A 13,589-nucleotide genomic window follows, 5' to 3' on the forward strand; every position below is an offset into this window, starting at 1 on the left:
AAAAATAATAAATAAAGAAAGTTATATGATTATTTTGAAATGTAACCAACTTGACGAAGGTTTTTTGAAAAAGAAATCAGAATTTAGTCCTCTCTTCCTATCTAAGAAGTTTTTCTTCTTCACTCACCACCAATAACTTAATTGAAGAAAGAATTAAGAAAGCAAAGGAATAGACAAAGTGAATTTTTCATAATATTATTATCATTATGGATCAAGGTTAGTAACTCTTCTCATTTTATTTGAGTCATAAATTTCAAGATCTTTCATGTGAATGATAATTTTATAATGTATATTAAATATTATATTAAGTCTAACATAAAAGTGGCGAAGCGTCCATTTATCATGAGAAAAGGTAAAAGTATTCAAACACTGTGGTTAAATTAAAAAAAAAGTTCAGAAACAAATAAATTTTATTACTTTTTATCAATATTTTTAGTTATTAACTCAATATTTTTAATTTAGTAATTTAAAAATATATTTTTAACTTATATAATTAAATATTAACGATCAGTCAAAAATAATAAATTTTATTGATTTTTTAAAATTATTTTTAAATATAAAAAAATTTATGAAAGTCCTTTAGCCATTCCAAAAATGATAAGTACATTGTGACCCGAAACAAATGCACATTTTATCAAGACTCAAGGTGCATTTTATCCCCTGGATTAATTTTGTTGGTTTAATCCAAGAAAAATAAAAAAATAAAAACCCTAAAAAACACTTTTTAAGATTCGGATTCCCAAAACCTCCCTATTGAAATCCTTTATTCATCTTAGTTGGATAATTTACTCTCTTGTAATCTTGCACAGGAATCCTCTTCTTACAAATACATTGTCAGCATTCTTAAAACTGGCAATAAAAATCTTGAATGAGAATATTTGATCTAGGTAACTGTCAATTAATTGAAAGACGCCAATGAAATAAAAAATGAAAAACCAAACAAGTTCAAAGTGAAACGAAAACCATAGAACTATATGCTACGTGTTGAGCTTGAGTACTTGAGTCGAAGAAAGAAAAAGCCATAACCCCTCATTAATCGTATTTGTCTTTTCTCTCTCTCTCTCAAACCACCATGCTACTACCACTACTGTTACACCTTCTACTACTCCCCTTCTTCTTCTTCACTCCCTCTTACTCCACCACCACCGCCACCATCGGCGTCAACTACGGTACCGTCGCCGACAACCTCCCTCCCCCCACCACCGTAGCCACCTTCCTCAGATCCCAAACCACAATCAACCGCATCAAAATCTTCGACACCAACCCGGACATCCTCCGCGCCTTCGCCGGCACCGGAATCTCCATAACCGTCACAGTCGGAAATGGCGACATCCCCAACCTCTCGAAGCTCCCAGCAGCACAGTCATGGGTCTCAACCAACATCCTCCCCTTCCACCCAAAAACCGCCATCAACCGCATCGCCGTCGGCAACGAAATCCTCGCCACCTCCGACAAGGACCTCATCGCACACACCGTTCCTGCCATGAAAGCCCTCCACCAAGCATTAACCCTCGCAAACATCACAACCGTCCAAGTCTCCACACCACACTCCCTCGGAATCTTAACCTCATCGGAGCCTCCCAGTTCGGGTCAGTTCCGACCCGGTTACGACAAAGCAATCTTCGCGCCAATGCTCGACTTCCTCCGCCAGACGAAATCACCATTCCTTGTCAACCCATACCCGTTCTTCGGAATCGACCCGAACCGACCAGATAGCCTGAACTGGGCTCTGTTCAAACCAAACGGTGGCGTTTTGGATTCCGTAACCGGTTTGAACTACACGAACATGTTTGACGCTCAGATGGACGCGGTTTTCTCTGCGATGAAGAAGTTGGGATATGATGACGTGGAGCTTGTCGTGGCGGAAACGGGTTGGCCCTCAGCGGGTGATCCGGGTCAACCCGGTGTTGGTTTAGACAATGCGGCGTCGTATAATGGGAATCTCATTAGGCATGTTAATTCTGGCCAGGGTACTCCTCTTATGCCTAATAGGACATTCGAGACTTTTGTATTCTCTTTGTTCAATGAAAACCTTAAGCCTACAATTTCGGAGCAGAATTACGGGTTGTTTAAACCGGATTTAAAACCCGTTTATGACGTTGGCCTTTTGACCCACCAAGAGGTACGCATTTTTCCATGCATTCAATGATGATAGCTTCTGTTTTAGACTTGTCTCCTTTCTTACTTTTTACGTTGCTTTTGACGATAGGTTAATAATGCTGGTGGTTACTGATTAATTAGTAGTTAATAAAGATTAGTGTGGATTAACAAAGATTAATTGATTAACTCACTTAAGTAATCAAACAACTATCTTTAAATAAAACTTTTAAATATAACTCAATTTTAAGATGGATTAGTGTTATCATACTAGAAGATACATGAGAGAGAAAAAATGATTAGTTTGGATGTAAATTTAGTGCTTGTTTAGGCGTCATTATTTTGATAAAAAAAGATTTTTTTTTATTTTTTAGCGTGTTTGGTAAATTTCTAGTAGTAAAAATAAAAGTACTAGAAAAATAAAAAATTTTTTTTTTGAGAAGCTGTAATTTACATTTTTTTAAAAGATTTTTTTTTTCTTAAAAAAAAGATGTTTTTCATTTAATAAATAAACAAAAAAGTACTTTTATATCGTTATACCCAAACATAATTGATAGATAAAAAGATCTTTTTGCATGAGATATCCAAACATAAAATTACTTTTATTTTTCCATAAAATCTTTTAAAAAAAGATAACTCAAAAAAAGATCTTTTTTTAGAAGTTCACCCAAACAAGCTCTTAATAGGGTGTGTTTGGCAAATTCGTTTGAGAGGATAAAAGTGCGTTGAAATTATTTGAACGCTGCTTTTTTTTTATGTTTGACAATCTTTTTTCTAAACGCAGAAATGATTTTACAGCTTAAAAACGCATTTACTGTAAGTAAAAAATTGTTGCTTCTGCGTTTATTTCAACGTGAGTTCACCTTGATGATTATTATTGGTTTCCTCCAAAAGAATTTTCATATTTGTTTCAAGTCATTTCAAATATTTTAAATTTTTTTTCAATTTTTAGTATTTTTTTTATATTTTGATTCTTTTATTAAATTTGTTATTGTAATTCTATTATAATATGAATTATTGATCTTATTAAAAATGATAAAGAAAATAAAAAACTAATCATACATAATAATAGAATCATAAGTAATAAAATTTTACGGTATAAAATAATACTAAATAAAAAAATACTGAGAGTACTAAAAAAATTATAAAATATTTTTTTTGACATTGTAAAATTTATTATTATAATTCTTATTCATTGTTTATTATTCTAATTTGTTATAATATGTATTATTGTTTTTATTGAAAATGATAAATTAAATAAAAAATTAATCATAAAAAATAATAAAAACATAATTAGTAAAAAATTAAAATCCAAAACAGTAAACAAAATAAGATTATTGAAAGTATTCATAAAAAGTACTAAAATATATTATTTTATATGTTATTTTTAATTTAATAAATAAATATTAATTTTTATTAAAAAAATTATAACAAACTAAAATAGAATTTTATAAAAAATATTATATAAAAAATATACTAAAAAAATATAAAAAAGGATTAAATATATTAAAAATTAATATTATAATTTAATATTATATTTTTTTTAGTAATTAATTAATTATTTATTTAAAAATGATTTTAATTAATATTATCTAAATAATTTCATTTTATCAAGATCAATTTTATCAAAATTAATTTTAATATAAAATTATCAAATATAAATCATGTTGGCATAAATTCATTTCTATCTAAAATCAATTTTACAAAATTATTTTTATTCAAATTTCAGTTTGACCAACTCTAATCCAAACACACTAAACACACACTTAAGCTACTGGGCTTTATACAGTAGTGGGTTGCCAGCTTTTGCTTAGAAATTTGAAGGGAGCAACAGCATATAGCATATCTTTTAGGTGACAGATGAGAGAATCTATCGTTTTTCAATCTATTTTTATTTTTTGATTAAAATATAGGTTATCATTAGTACATTGGTTGTAGCAGTGGTTATATAATTGATATGGAAATAAATAAATATTTCCATTTGGTAGCAAAGGTTAAAAAGATGACTCGCTTTTTTTTTATTTGGGGGGTCGAAAGGTGAAAAGACACATGCTAAAAACATACCATAACATATTAGGATGTGAAACGGTGCAGGCAATGGGACCCACAGTGGCACAAGGACCTTCATCATCGGGTTCTGGTGTAGGTGGAGGTTCGAGCTCAAAGAAGTGGTGCGTGCCGAAAACAAACGCGAGCGAGAAACAGTTACAGGCCAACATTGACTTTGCTTGTAGCAGTGGAATAGATTGTGGGCCCATAAAGGATGGTGGGCCTTGCTTCAAGCCCAATACGGTGAGGTCACATGCCGCATATGCCATGAACGCTTACTTCCAGGCATCTGGTCGCCACGCTTTTGACTGTGATTTTGGCAACACTGGAGTTATTGCTTACACCGACCCTAGTAAGTGCTATCAACAAAATAATTTTTTAAAAATATTATGTGAATAAAAAATTAATCTAAATCAATATATATATATATATATATGTTATTATACATATATTTATCATCATATAAAATTAATAATTAATATTATTAAATACTTTAATATATTTAATTAAATTTTTATCTAATAATATTTAAAATAGTTACACGTAAAATTTTATAAAAAAAATATTATTATTGAATATAAATATAATATTGGCTGATGTGACAGGTTATGATACTTGTACATATCCGTATGCAACTACTGCCACCACTACTGCGGCGGCAGAAGGACCAGCTGCCGGGCTAAAGGCGAGAAAGTCCGATTCTGGTGCCTCAATTAAACTTGGCGTTTCAATACTAATTAATCATGTGATTTCTTATTTCATATGTATACTATTTTATTTTGTTTTCTGAGATTTTTTCTATTATTGTTTATGTCATTCTAATAATGTTATGGATTTCCATAGGGTCCAGGGAGTGCTTAGTAGTTAGTACCTAGGTTTAGGGTTAGAAGTGTGAGGCTTTTTTTTCCTGGTTGGCTTCAATTCTCTCCCATTAATTAATTAGCTTGTTAACCTTATTATATTATAAGGTAAATTGATTATTCTTTCGGCCATAACGTTAATCATATATGGTTCGATTGGGCATCCATGGAGCCACGAATGGAGGAAAGAGGCATAAAACAGGGAAATTTGAGACTGACAATTAGCAGACTATTGTCTAATTCCTTATTTTTTAAACTATTCATAACTTTTCTTTTCTTTTTTTTTTGCTTTGTGAGCTGATTTAAATATGAAATTCTAATTATCAATAGAACTGTTAGCTTTTCTAAGACTGAGAAAGGGTTTGATCTTTCAAGTATTTGTTTGCGACGACCAGAGGTGCATATAATATTTCTCAAATCATATTGGCACAATTGGAATACCGAATAAGAGCTGCAGCAGAGGTCCAGCACAGATGGCATACCTATTTGTCTATCTATTTGCCTCATACAACGCTGCATCTGGGTTCTAATCCCAACTGAAGCTGATTGTTGATTTAAGAACCTATGATATTCATGGTAGTGTGTGTGTGTGTTATGTGTGTGTATAAAATATGAGTGTAATGTCTAGAATTGGGGGTTGTTTAATCTATTTGACCAAAAAAAAAAAAAGGAGCTGGATTTATCATTATTGAAACTAACATAGAGAAAAATTGATATCAAACAAAGAAGAAAGAGTTTTTTATTCATGCATTGAGTATAAGAACTAGAAATTTCTTCAAAATTTTGTGGACCTTGTGAAGCTTATATACAGAGGTTACTAAGCTAGTTTTCTAATTGAATCGTCCAACGTATCCTTCTGTAGTTATTCACTTCAACTTATTTTTGATTAACTAATTCAGTTGCATATTACATTGACATTTTCCCTTGAGTTGTCAATGTTGGCATCAAAATTGACAACTTACAACCTTGAATCATTGACATAGAAAAAGAAAGAAAGAAAACAAAAAAAAAATTGTAAAAATAGTAGTTGCTTTAGCTATTGATAAGTAGTGGCAACGTGAAGCACTGAAGGCTAATCATGAACAAATTAAGTAGATAAATCATATATTTCTCCTCAAGTTGGGATTAAAGATGTCCGACAATCCCAACGTGGCGAAACCTGCGTTGAATGGATCTGGTGCTAGTGGTTTGGTGAGAATATCTGCATTTTGATCCTTGGAAGAGATTGGAACTTGAAAGATGTTTGATGAGGCCCGTTGCTGCCTTCTCTCTTACTACGTGACAATCCACTTCAATGTGTTTTGTTCACTCATGAAAGACTGAGTTGGCAGCAATATAACAGAGCTCTATATTCGGCTTCGGATAATGAACGTGCCAAGGTAAAAGAAATATCATGAGACAGAGCGGCTTGTATCTGAGCAAGAGGCCCAATCTGCATCAGAGTATCCGGAAGTCATTAGGTCAGATGCTGCATCAAAGAAGAGACCAGTAGCTGGAGATTGCTTAAGGTATTTGAGTACACGAATCGCAGCTTGATAATGAGCAATCGTTGGGCAATCTAGGCAGGGCTAAACTTTCCAATTGCAAAGGATATGTCTGGAAGGGTTTTGGTGAGATACACCAAGCGATCAATGAGTCTTCTATAGGAAGGGATATCACTATAAGCTGGTGCAGAATTTTTTGTTAATTTTGTCAAATAGTCCATGGGGGTTGAAGCTGGCTTACAATTAGTCATTCCATATTCCTCCAAAAGATCTAGAACATACTTTCATTGGTGGATGGCCAAGCCTTTGCTGCTCCTAGCAATTTCAAGTCCTAGGAAAAATTTCAGGCTGCCAATGTCTTTGATCTTAAAAGCTTCATGTAATTCAACTTTGACATGCTGAATTTCCTGTAATATTGTCACCTGTGAGAACCAAATCATCAACATACACAAGGATTGCAGTGAATTGACCATTGAAAACATTTGTGAACAAGGAATAATCATGCTTTGATTGAGAGTAACCGAGACAAATTAGCTTAGAGGTCAACTTGACATTCCATTGCCTACTTACTTGCTTGAAGCCATATAATGATTTTTGAAGTTTACAACTATTTTGGAATCGGGAACATCAAGGCCTTGAGGAACTTGCATGTAGATTTCTTTATCTAAGTTACCATGGAGGAACGCCGTGTTTACATCAAGTTGTTGCTAGTGCCATCTCTTGGCAGTAGCTAAGGCAAGCAAAATTTTGAGTGTGGTTATCTTAACAACAGGGCTGTAAGTGTAAAAAAAATCATATCCTTCCCGCTGAGTATAGCCCTTAGCAACTAGTCTCGCCTTGTGTCTCTCGACTGAACCATCGGGCTTCAATTTGAGTTTGAACACTCACTTGCAGCCAATGTTTTCTTCCCGAGAGGTAAAGTAGTAAGAGACCATGTGTCATTTGCATTTAGAGCAACAAGTTCAGCTGAAATTGCCTCTTTCTAACAAGGTTGGGCAACTGCCTCTTCATAGTGTTTCAGTTCAGGTGAAGTGTTAATGGCCATAGCTAGTGTGTGATAAGTGTGAGACAAATTATGATATGAAAGGTAATTAGAAATTGGATATCTGATAAGGGATGTGGCAGCTTGATCAAGGAAGGTTTGGAAACAATGAAAATCCTTTAAGTGAGAGAGTGATTTACGTTCTCTTGTGGACCTTTGAATATTTTGTGGAGTTGAAACTTGTTGAGGTGTGTGAGTGAGATGAAGTGATGAGTGTGTAAGTTGATGTTGTGATGATGCTTCTTGGTGATTTTGTGCAATTGAAGATTCTCATGATATGTGACTTAGTGGTGCCAAATGTGAGTGTGAAGTGGGTGTTGGATAATCAAAGAATGTATCAAAGGTAGGGTTGTGTGTGCCAATTAGTGTGGGTATATGCATGGTATTTGTAGTGTTAGATGTAATAGATGTAAAGGGTAAGACATCTGATGAATCCATATTTGATGATAAATTTTGGTATGATTTGGGTAGATTTCATCATATAAACCCACATTTATTCACCTAAATAGCATGCTTTTGTATTTTCTCTCTAAATTATGTCCAATTGTGAAAACATGCTATTTTGTGCTTAATTTAATCAATTTTATTCCACTTTCATTCCATTTGATACCTTGATATTTTTTTGTGAGTGATTTCAGGTATAATAGGTTGGAATGACTTGATAAGAGTGGAAAAAAAGTATGCAATTGGGAGAAAACATGAAGAAAACAAAGGAGAAGCACACAGCCAAGTGTGCATACGCACAACATCCTGTGTGTATGCACAAGAGTAAATCAGCACGTGTGTGCGGACGAGTCCTAGCGCGTGACTTCATTAAAAAGTCACGTGGCTCGCGTTTTGGAAGGCTTTTTTGCCCATTTCTGAAGGCCTTGAAGCATATAAGGAGGCTAGTAACACACACATTCATACCATACAATACACAACACACTTAGGCATATTTTAGGTAGTTTAGGGTAGTTTTAGCTTAGGTTTTCTTTCAATTTTCCTTAGGGTTTAATTAGGGGTTTATACTACAAGTTTACATTTTTCAACTTTGATCTTGGATTCTTGCTTATTTTTTTTGTAAGTATTTCTTAATTTTCTCTTTTATTACATTACTTGTTCTACACTTTCTTACATTTTAATTTCCTTTATCAATACATATATGATTTTGCAATTTTGATTTCTAGTTGGTGAATTTGATGATTGTTGGTTATTATATGTTTGTTTGAGTTACCCTTGTTAATTTTGATCATTTATTGCTCATAGTTTCAAGCATTTTCCCAATTTTGCGATATTTTGTGAATATGCCTACCATGTGTTTGATTAAATGCTAATTTTGATTATGGGGTAAATTTGCATTCCCTGGTTTGGGGAAAATGCGTATATGGGATACTAGAGTCATAATGTTTGACATTTAGTGATAATTCTTGGGTTGTTAGTTGTTACTGTTTCCACTAACGCTAGCTTTTTACTAAGGTAATTAGTAAGTTAGCTAGGATTTGTGGATTAATAACAATTATGCTCACTTGACTTTCTCTTCGATGTTAAGGGTTGACTAGGTGACATTAATCCATCATAATTATCATAGTTGTGGTTATGGCAAGGAAGGAATTCCATAACTCATCTTAAGTCAAGGTTCTATTTATGTTTTGAACCAAATTTCCATCATTTTAAAGCTTTACTTGTCCATATTACATAGATAGTTCTTTTATTCCTTTATTAGTTTATTAATTACAATTTTGATTGTTCTTTTATTTCTTTAATCGTTTGCTTCAATCATTGAAAACCCTCTTGATCTCATAACCAAAATTGTGCTCTTATTGTCACTAGTTCCTAGGAAAGATGACCCGAGGTTTAATTACTCTCGGTTATTTTTATTTGAAATTAAACTATGATGGTAGGAGTTGGTTGCCGGTTTGGTCTATACTTGCAATGGAAGTTATTTTAAATGGAAAAATCCAAACTGGTGCAATTCTCCTCTATCAACGTGTTCATAGAAGGTTACATCTCTAGACACAAGTAGCTCAATAGTTTTAATATCTAATACTAGGAATCCTTTGGTGCCTTGTTTAAAACAAAAAAACACACACTTTCTAGATCTTGAATATAATTTTCTTCTTTGAGCCGTAAGTGTTGAAATGAATACCAAACATCCAAACACTTTGAATTTTGAAAAATCAGGTTGTGATTTTTGTAAAATCTCAAAAAGGCACTTGTGTTTTAGTAATGTGCTTGGAAGACGGTTAATGATCTCAATAGCATACAATAGTGCTAAATGTAACACCCTAATTAGCCTAAACTTTACCTCGCGTCATAAAGCAAAGGTTAACCAGAGATTACGACAGTTCTAAGCTCATACATAATATATATATATAAAGAATAGTATAATCTAGAAGCCCGATGAAGGATATAGTTCAAAAACAGGATTTGAAAAGCGCAAACGTACTAACGAAGCTTCTAATTTAGAGCACAAGATACCAATATGATATATCAAAATATAATAGTATAATATCATAAGAATCTAGCCACGGCTCGCGGAGTTTAAGCTGGCTAGCCATATACAGACCAAAAGAACCAGACAGTGAACCTGCCTTCCTCTTAGAGTCGAATGGTGAACCTGCCTTCCTCTTATGTTGGCTAAAGAAAGTTGTAGTATCTAGATATACGTGGAAAATGCTTGATGAGGTTGAGCAGGATTTCGTGACTTTGTTGGAGGGGATTTGGGGACAACCTCCTTATCTTAACATAAAGAGATTTTTAGGAGACCCTTCCCTTGTCCGAGCCGAGCTGGGTAGTGGTCGACTTCTTTTTGCTTTTGGCTTACTTCTTTTTTGTTTTCTATTTCTTCCAACTTTGTAACTTTGTTTTGTTTGTAATTTTCAGAAATGGTTAAAAATAATGACTCCATGAGGGCCTTTAAAAAGGCGAGGAAGGCTACGGCTGCCCAGAACATCTCGGCCAAGGTGGCTGGGGAAGGATCCTCTCATGTTCTGCCAAAGCCATCAGTACCAAGCTCTCCTGGGCCAAGGAGGATGATTCCTACCCCTCGGGTTCATTTGGTCGATCCTCCCCAGACTTCTGCTGCTACCTCTTCTCCTACTGGCGCTCCTCCTCCAAAAAGACAGAAAACAGCTGAGCCCTTCAACCTGGATGCCTTTGACTTTGATGCTGTCGAGTTTGTTGATCAGCAAATTAATTCTTATGGTACCATTCCTACTGACGATGTTTCTCTTCTTCGTCATTTGGATTTTATATCGGACTGCCCAGGACCTTCCTATTCATGCAACAAAGGCCTTTATGGAGGAAGCCAAGTTGGAATTTGCCGGATGAAGGGATTAAAGGAAGAGCTCGAGGTGAAAGTGGCCAAGTTGGAGAAAGAGTTGGAGGGGGAGAAGACTCGGGCTATTGCCTTGGTGGCTTCTGCCAAGTTGTCTGAAGATATGGCGTTAAAGCATAAGGAGAGCTATGTCACAACTTATAGGGAGATGATGGGTCTTAGGGAGGATTTGGAGTCTGCCCGAGCTGACTATGCCGAGCTTCAGGGTCATCTTGTAGGCGGTGTAAATGCTGCTTATGAGAATTTGAAGGATCAAGTTTGAGTTCTTGCGCCCGAGCTTGACCTTACTCTCTTTAGCTTGGATAACGTTGTAAAGGATGGTAAGATTGTCCCTGATGACCCTGATGATGATGATGTCGAACCTCCTCCTGTACCTTCTGCCAAAGTCTCCGTTGCCCCGCCTTCTTCAACTCTGGCAACTGAAGTCGGTCAACCTGAGTCTGATCCCGATGTCCAAATCCTGAACCGGGATGATGGGATGGTAGATGCAGTATCTCTTCAGACTCGTCCTCCTTCACCTCGGGATGCAGCTACTGGGAAGTCCTTGGATCCTCTCTAATTATTTCTGAAGCATTTGTGTATAGCCCGACCTGCGGGCTTTGAACTATTTTGTAATTTGTAGTCTTGACTTCTGGATATTTTGGTTGCTTTTCTGTTAGCAACTTTATTTTTAGAAAAAACAAAGTAGTTTTTCAGGCTTTTGGGGTCGACTTCAGGTGGCCTCTTGAGTCTTATTATTATAACAACCTTGTTTCTTTTTGTGATATGCTTGTCTGCACCTTTCTGACACCTTTTGGAATCTTGGAAGTGTTGGAGCCTTGTTGTCCAATCTCTTTTGATTGCCTTTTGTGTTTTATTTTCTATTTTAGTTGAGGCTAGCTTCGTGCAACTAGTCTTCTTTGCATTCTCTGATATGGTGCCTGTAATTTGATTTTCTTGAGGTCATGGCTTTCTGGGTCCGACTTGGGTCCCTTATAGCGCCTGCCTTTTGTTGTTCGACTTCTTAAACTTGGTCATATTTTGAAGCTATTTCTAGTAATCCCTTCTGCTTGGACCTTGGCAGGTCTCTTCCTATGGATTATAACTTTTGGTAGCCTTGCCGAGTCGACTTTGTTGTGTCGGTCTCTTCTGAGTTATTTCTAGTAATCCATTTTTTCTTGGACCTTGGTCAGGTCTCTTTTATGGATTACTTTTTCATAACTTTTGGTTTGGGCCGACTTCATCATGTCGGTCCCTTCTAAGTTATTTCTAGTAATCCATTTTTTCTTAGACCTTGGTCAGGTCTCTTTTATGGATTACTTTTTCATAACTTTTGGTTTGGGCCGACTTTATCATGTCGGTCCCTTCTAAGTTATTTCTAGTAATCCATTTTTTTTGGACCTTTGGTCAGGTCTCTTTTATGGATTACTTTTTGATAACTTTTGGTTTGGGCCAACTTCATCATGTAGATCCCTTCTAAGTTATTTCTAGTAATCCATTTTTTTGGACCTTGGTTAGGTCTCTTTTATGGATTACTTCTTCATAACTTTTGGTTTGGGCCGACTTCATCATGTCGATCCCTTCTAAGTTATTTCCAGTAATCCTCTTTTCTAGGGCTGGCCAGACCTCTTTCCAGGGATTTACTTTTTATAACTTTGGTTATTGTGGTCGACTGGTCCAACTTTTTTACGTCGGCCTATCTTTAAGTTATTTTTAGCAACCCATTTTTATTAAGACATCGTCAGGTCCTTTCTATGGATCACTTTCGATAACTTCTTGCATTATTCTGTTTTTGTCGCCTTTTCATCTTTGCCGATTTTGTAGAAATTGGGTTCGATCCCTGTTTAGTCGACCTTTTGATGAATTTGGTTTTCATCTTCGTTGGTCTTTATTGTGATCGAGCAGTGAATTTGATTTTGACTTTCTGCCGATCTGTAGCTTTATAATCAGGCGATGAATTTTTTGCGTTTCAGATTAATGCCTCTTGATAAGAGAATTTGTAGAAAATCTAAAAACTTTATTCAAAATAAAGAGAATGCAAATATATACATGTGGGCATTTTATCCCTTTAAGTCAGGCAGTTCATGGATCTTGGCTCGGTGCCTCGTTAAAAAACCTTTTTCAGGAAAAAGAGTGCACCTCGTCCTAAGATCTTTATTACCTCCTAACTGTAGTACCTTCTTAAGTTGCAGGCATGCCATAACCTTGGAAGCTCTCGCCCTTCGAGTTCGGTCAGCCTGTAGTACCCCTTTCCAAGTACTTCTACGTCTCGGTAGGGTCCTTTCCAATTTGTTGCCAGCTTTCCTGCTCCAGGTCGACTTGTTCCGATATCATTTCGGATTAGGATGAGGTCGTTCTCGGTAAAACCTCGCTGTACTACCTTTCGGTTGTATCTTGAGGCCATTCGACGTTTTAATGCCTCTTCCTTGATTTGAGCTCTTTCTCGGATTTCTGGAAGTAGGTCGAGTTCTTCCTTTTGAAGTTGGGAGTTGGCCTCTTCACTGTAGTGGATTACTCTAGGCGATCCTTCTTCGACCTCCACTGGGATCATTGCTTCCATTCCATAAGCTAATCGGAAAGGTGATTCCTTTGTGGTGGAGTGTGGAGTTGTCCGATATGCCCATAGGACTTGTGGGAGCTCTTCAGCCTAGGCTCCCTTTGCGTCCTGTAATCTCCGTTTTAGCCCGGCTAATATAACTTTATTGGCAGCTTTTGCCTGTCCATTGGCCTGAGGATGCTCTATGGATGTGAATTGGCGC

At 35.6% G+C, this 13,589-nt stretch overlaps 1 protein-coding gene across 1 annotated transcript; it reads left to right on the top strand.

Moving 5' to 3' along the window:
• Positions 1-850: 850 nt before the first annotated feature.
• LOC107639247 (glucan endo-1,3-beta-glucosidase) lies at positions 851-5,238 on the top strand. The gene is made up of 3 exons (XM_088485741.1): positions 851-2,122; positions 4,192-4,498; positions 4,752-5,238. The coding sequence occupies exons 1-3, from the start codon at positions 1,073-1,075 to the stop codon at positions 4,934-4,936; spliced, it is 1,542 nt and encodes a 513-aa protein (XP_088341867.1). The 5' UTR covers positions 851-1,072; the 3' UTR covers positions 4,937-5,238.
• The last annotated feature ends 8,351 nt before the right edge of the window (positions 5,239-13,589 follow it).

The sequence above is a fragment of the Arachis ipaensis genome, chromosome B4 (assembly GCF_059453495.1).
Source record: "Arachis ipaensis isolate K30076 ecotype BB chromosome B4, ASM5945349v1, whole genome shotgun sequence".
Taxonomy (NCBI): domain Eukaryota; kingdom Viridiplantae; phylum Streptophyta; class Magnoliopsida; order Fabales; family Fabaceae; genus Arachis; species Arachis ipaensis.

Bases quoted from the DNA above. Each gene is read 5' to 3' on its own strand.
- LOC107639247 (XM_088485741.1), top strand. From the start codon at position 1,073: ATGCTACTACCACTACTGTTACACCTTCTACTACTCCCCTTCTTCTTC. The intron at 2,123-4,191 runs GTACGCATTTTT...GAAACGGTGCAG, and splicing joins GCCTTTTGACCCACCAAGAG to GCAATGGGACCCACAGTGGC. The intron at 4,499-4,751 runs GTAAGTGCTATC...CTGATGTGACAG, and splicing joins TATTGCTTACACCGACCCTA to GTTATGATACTTGTACATAT.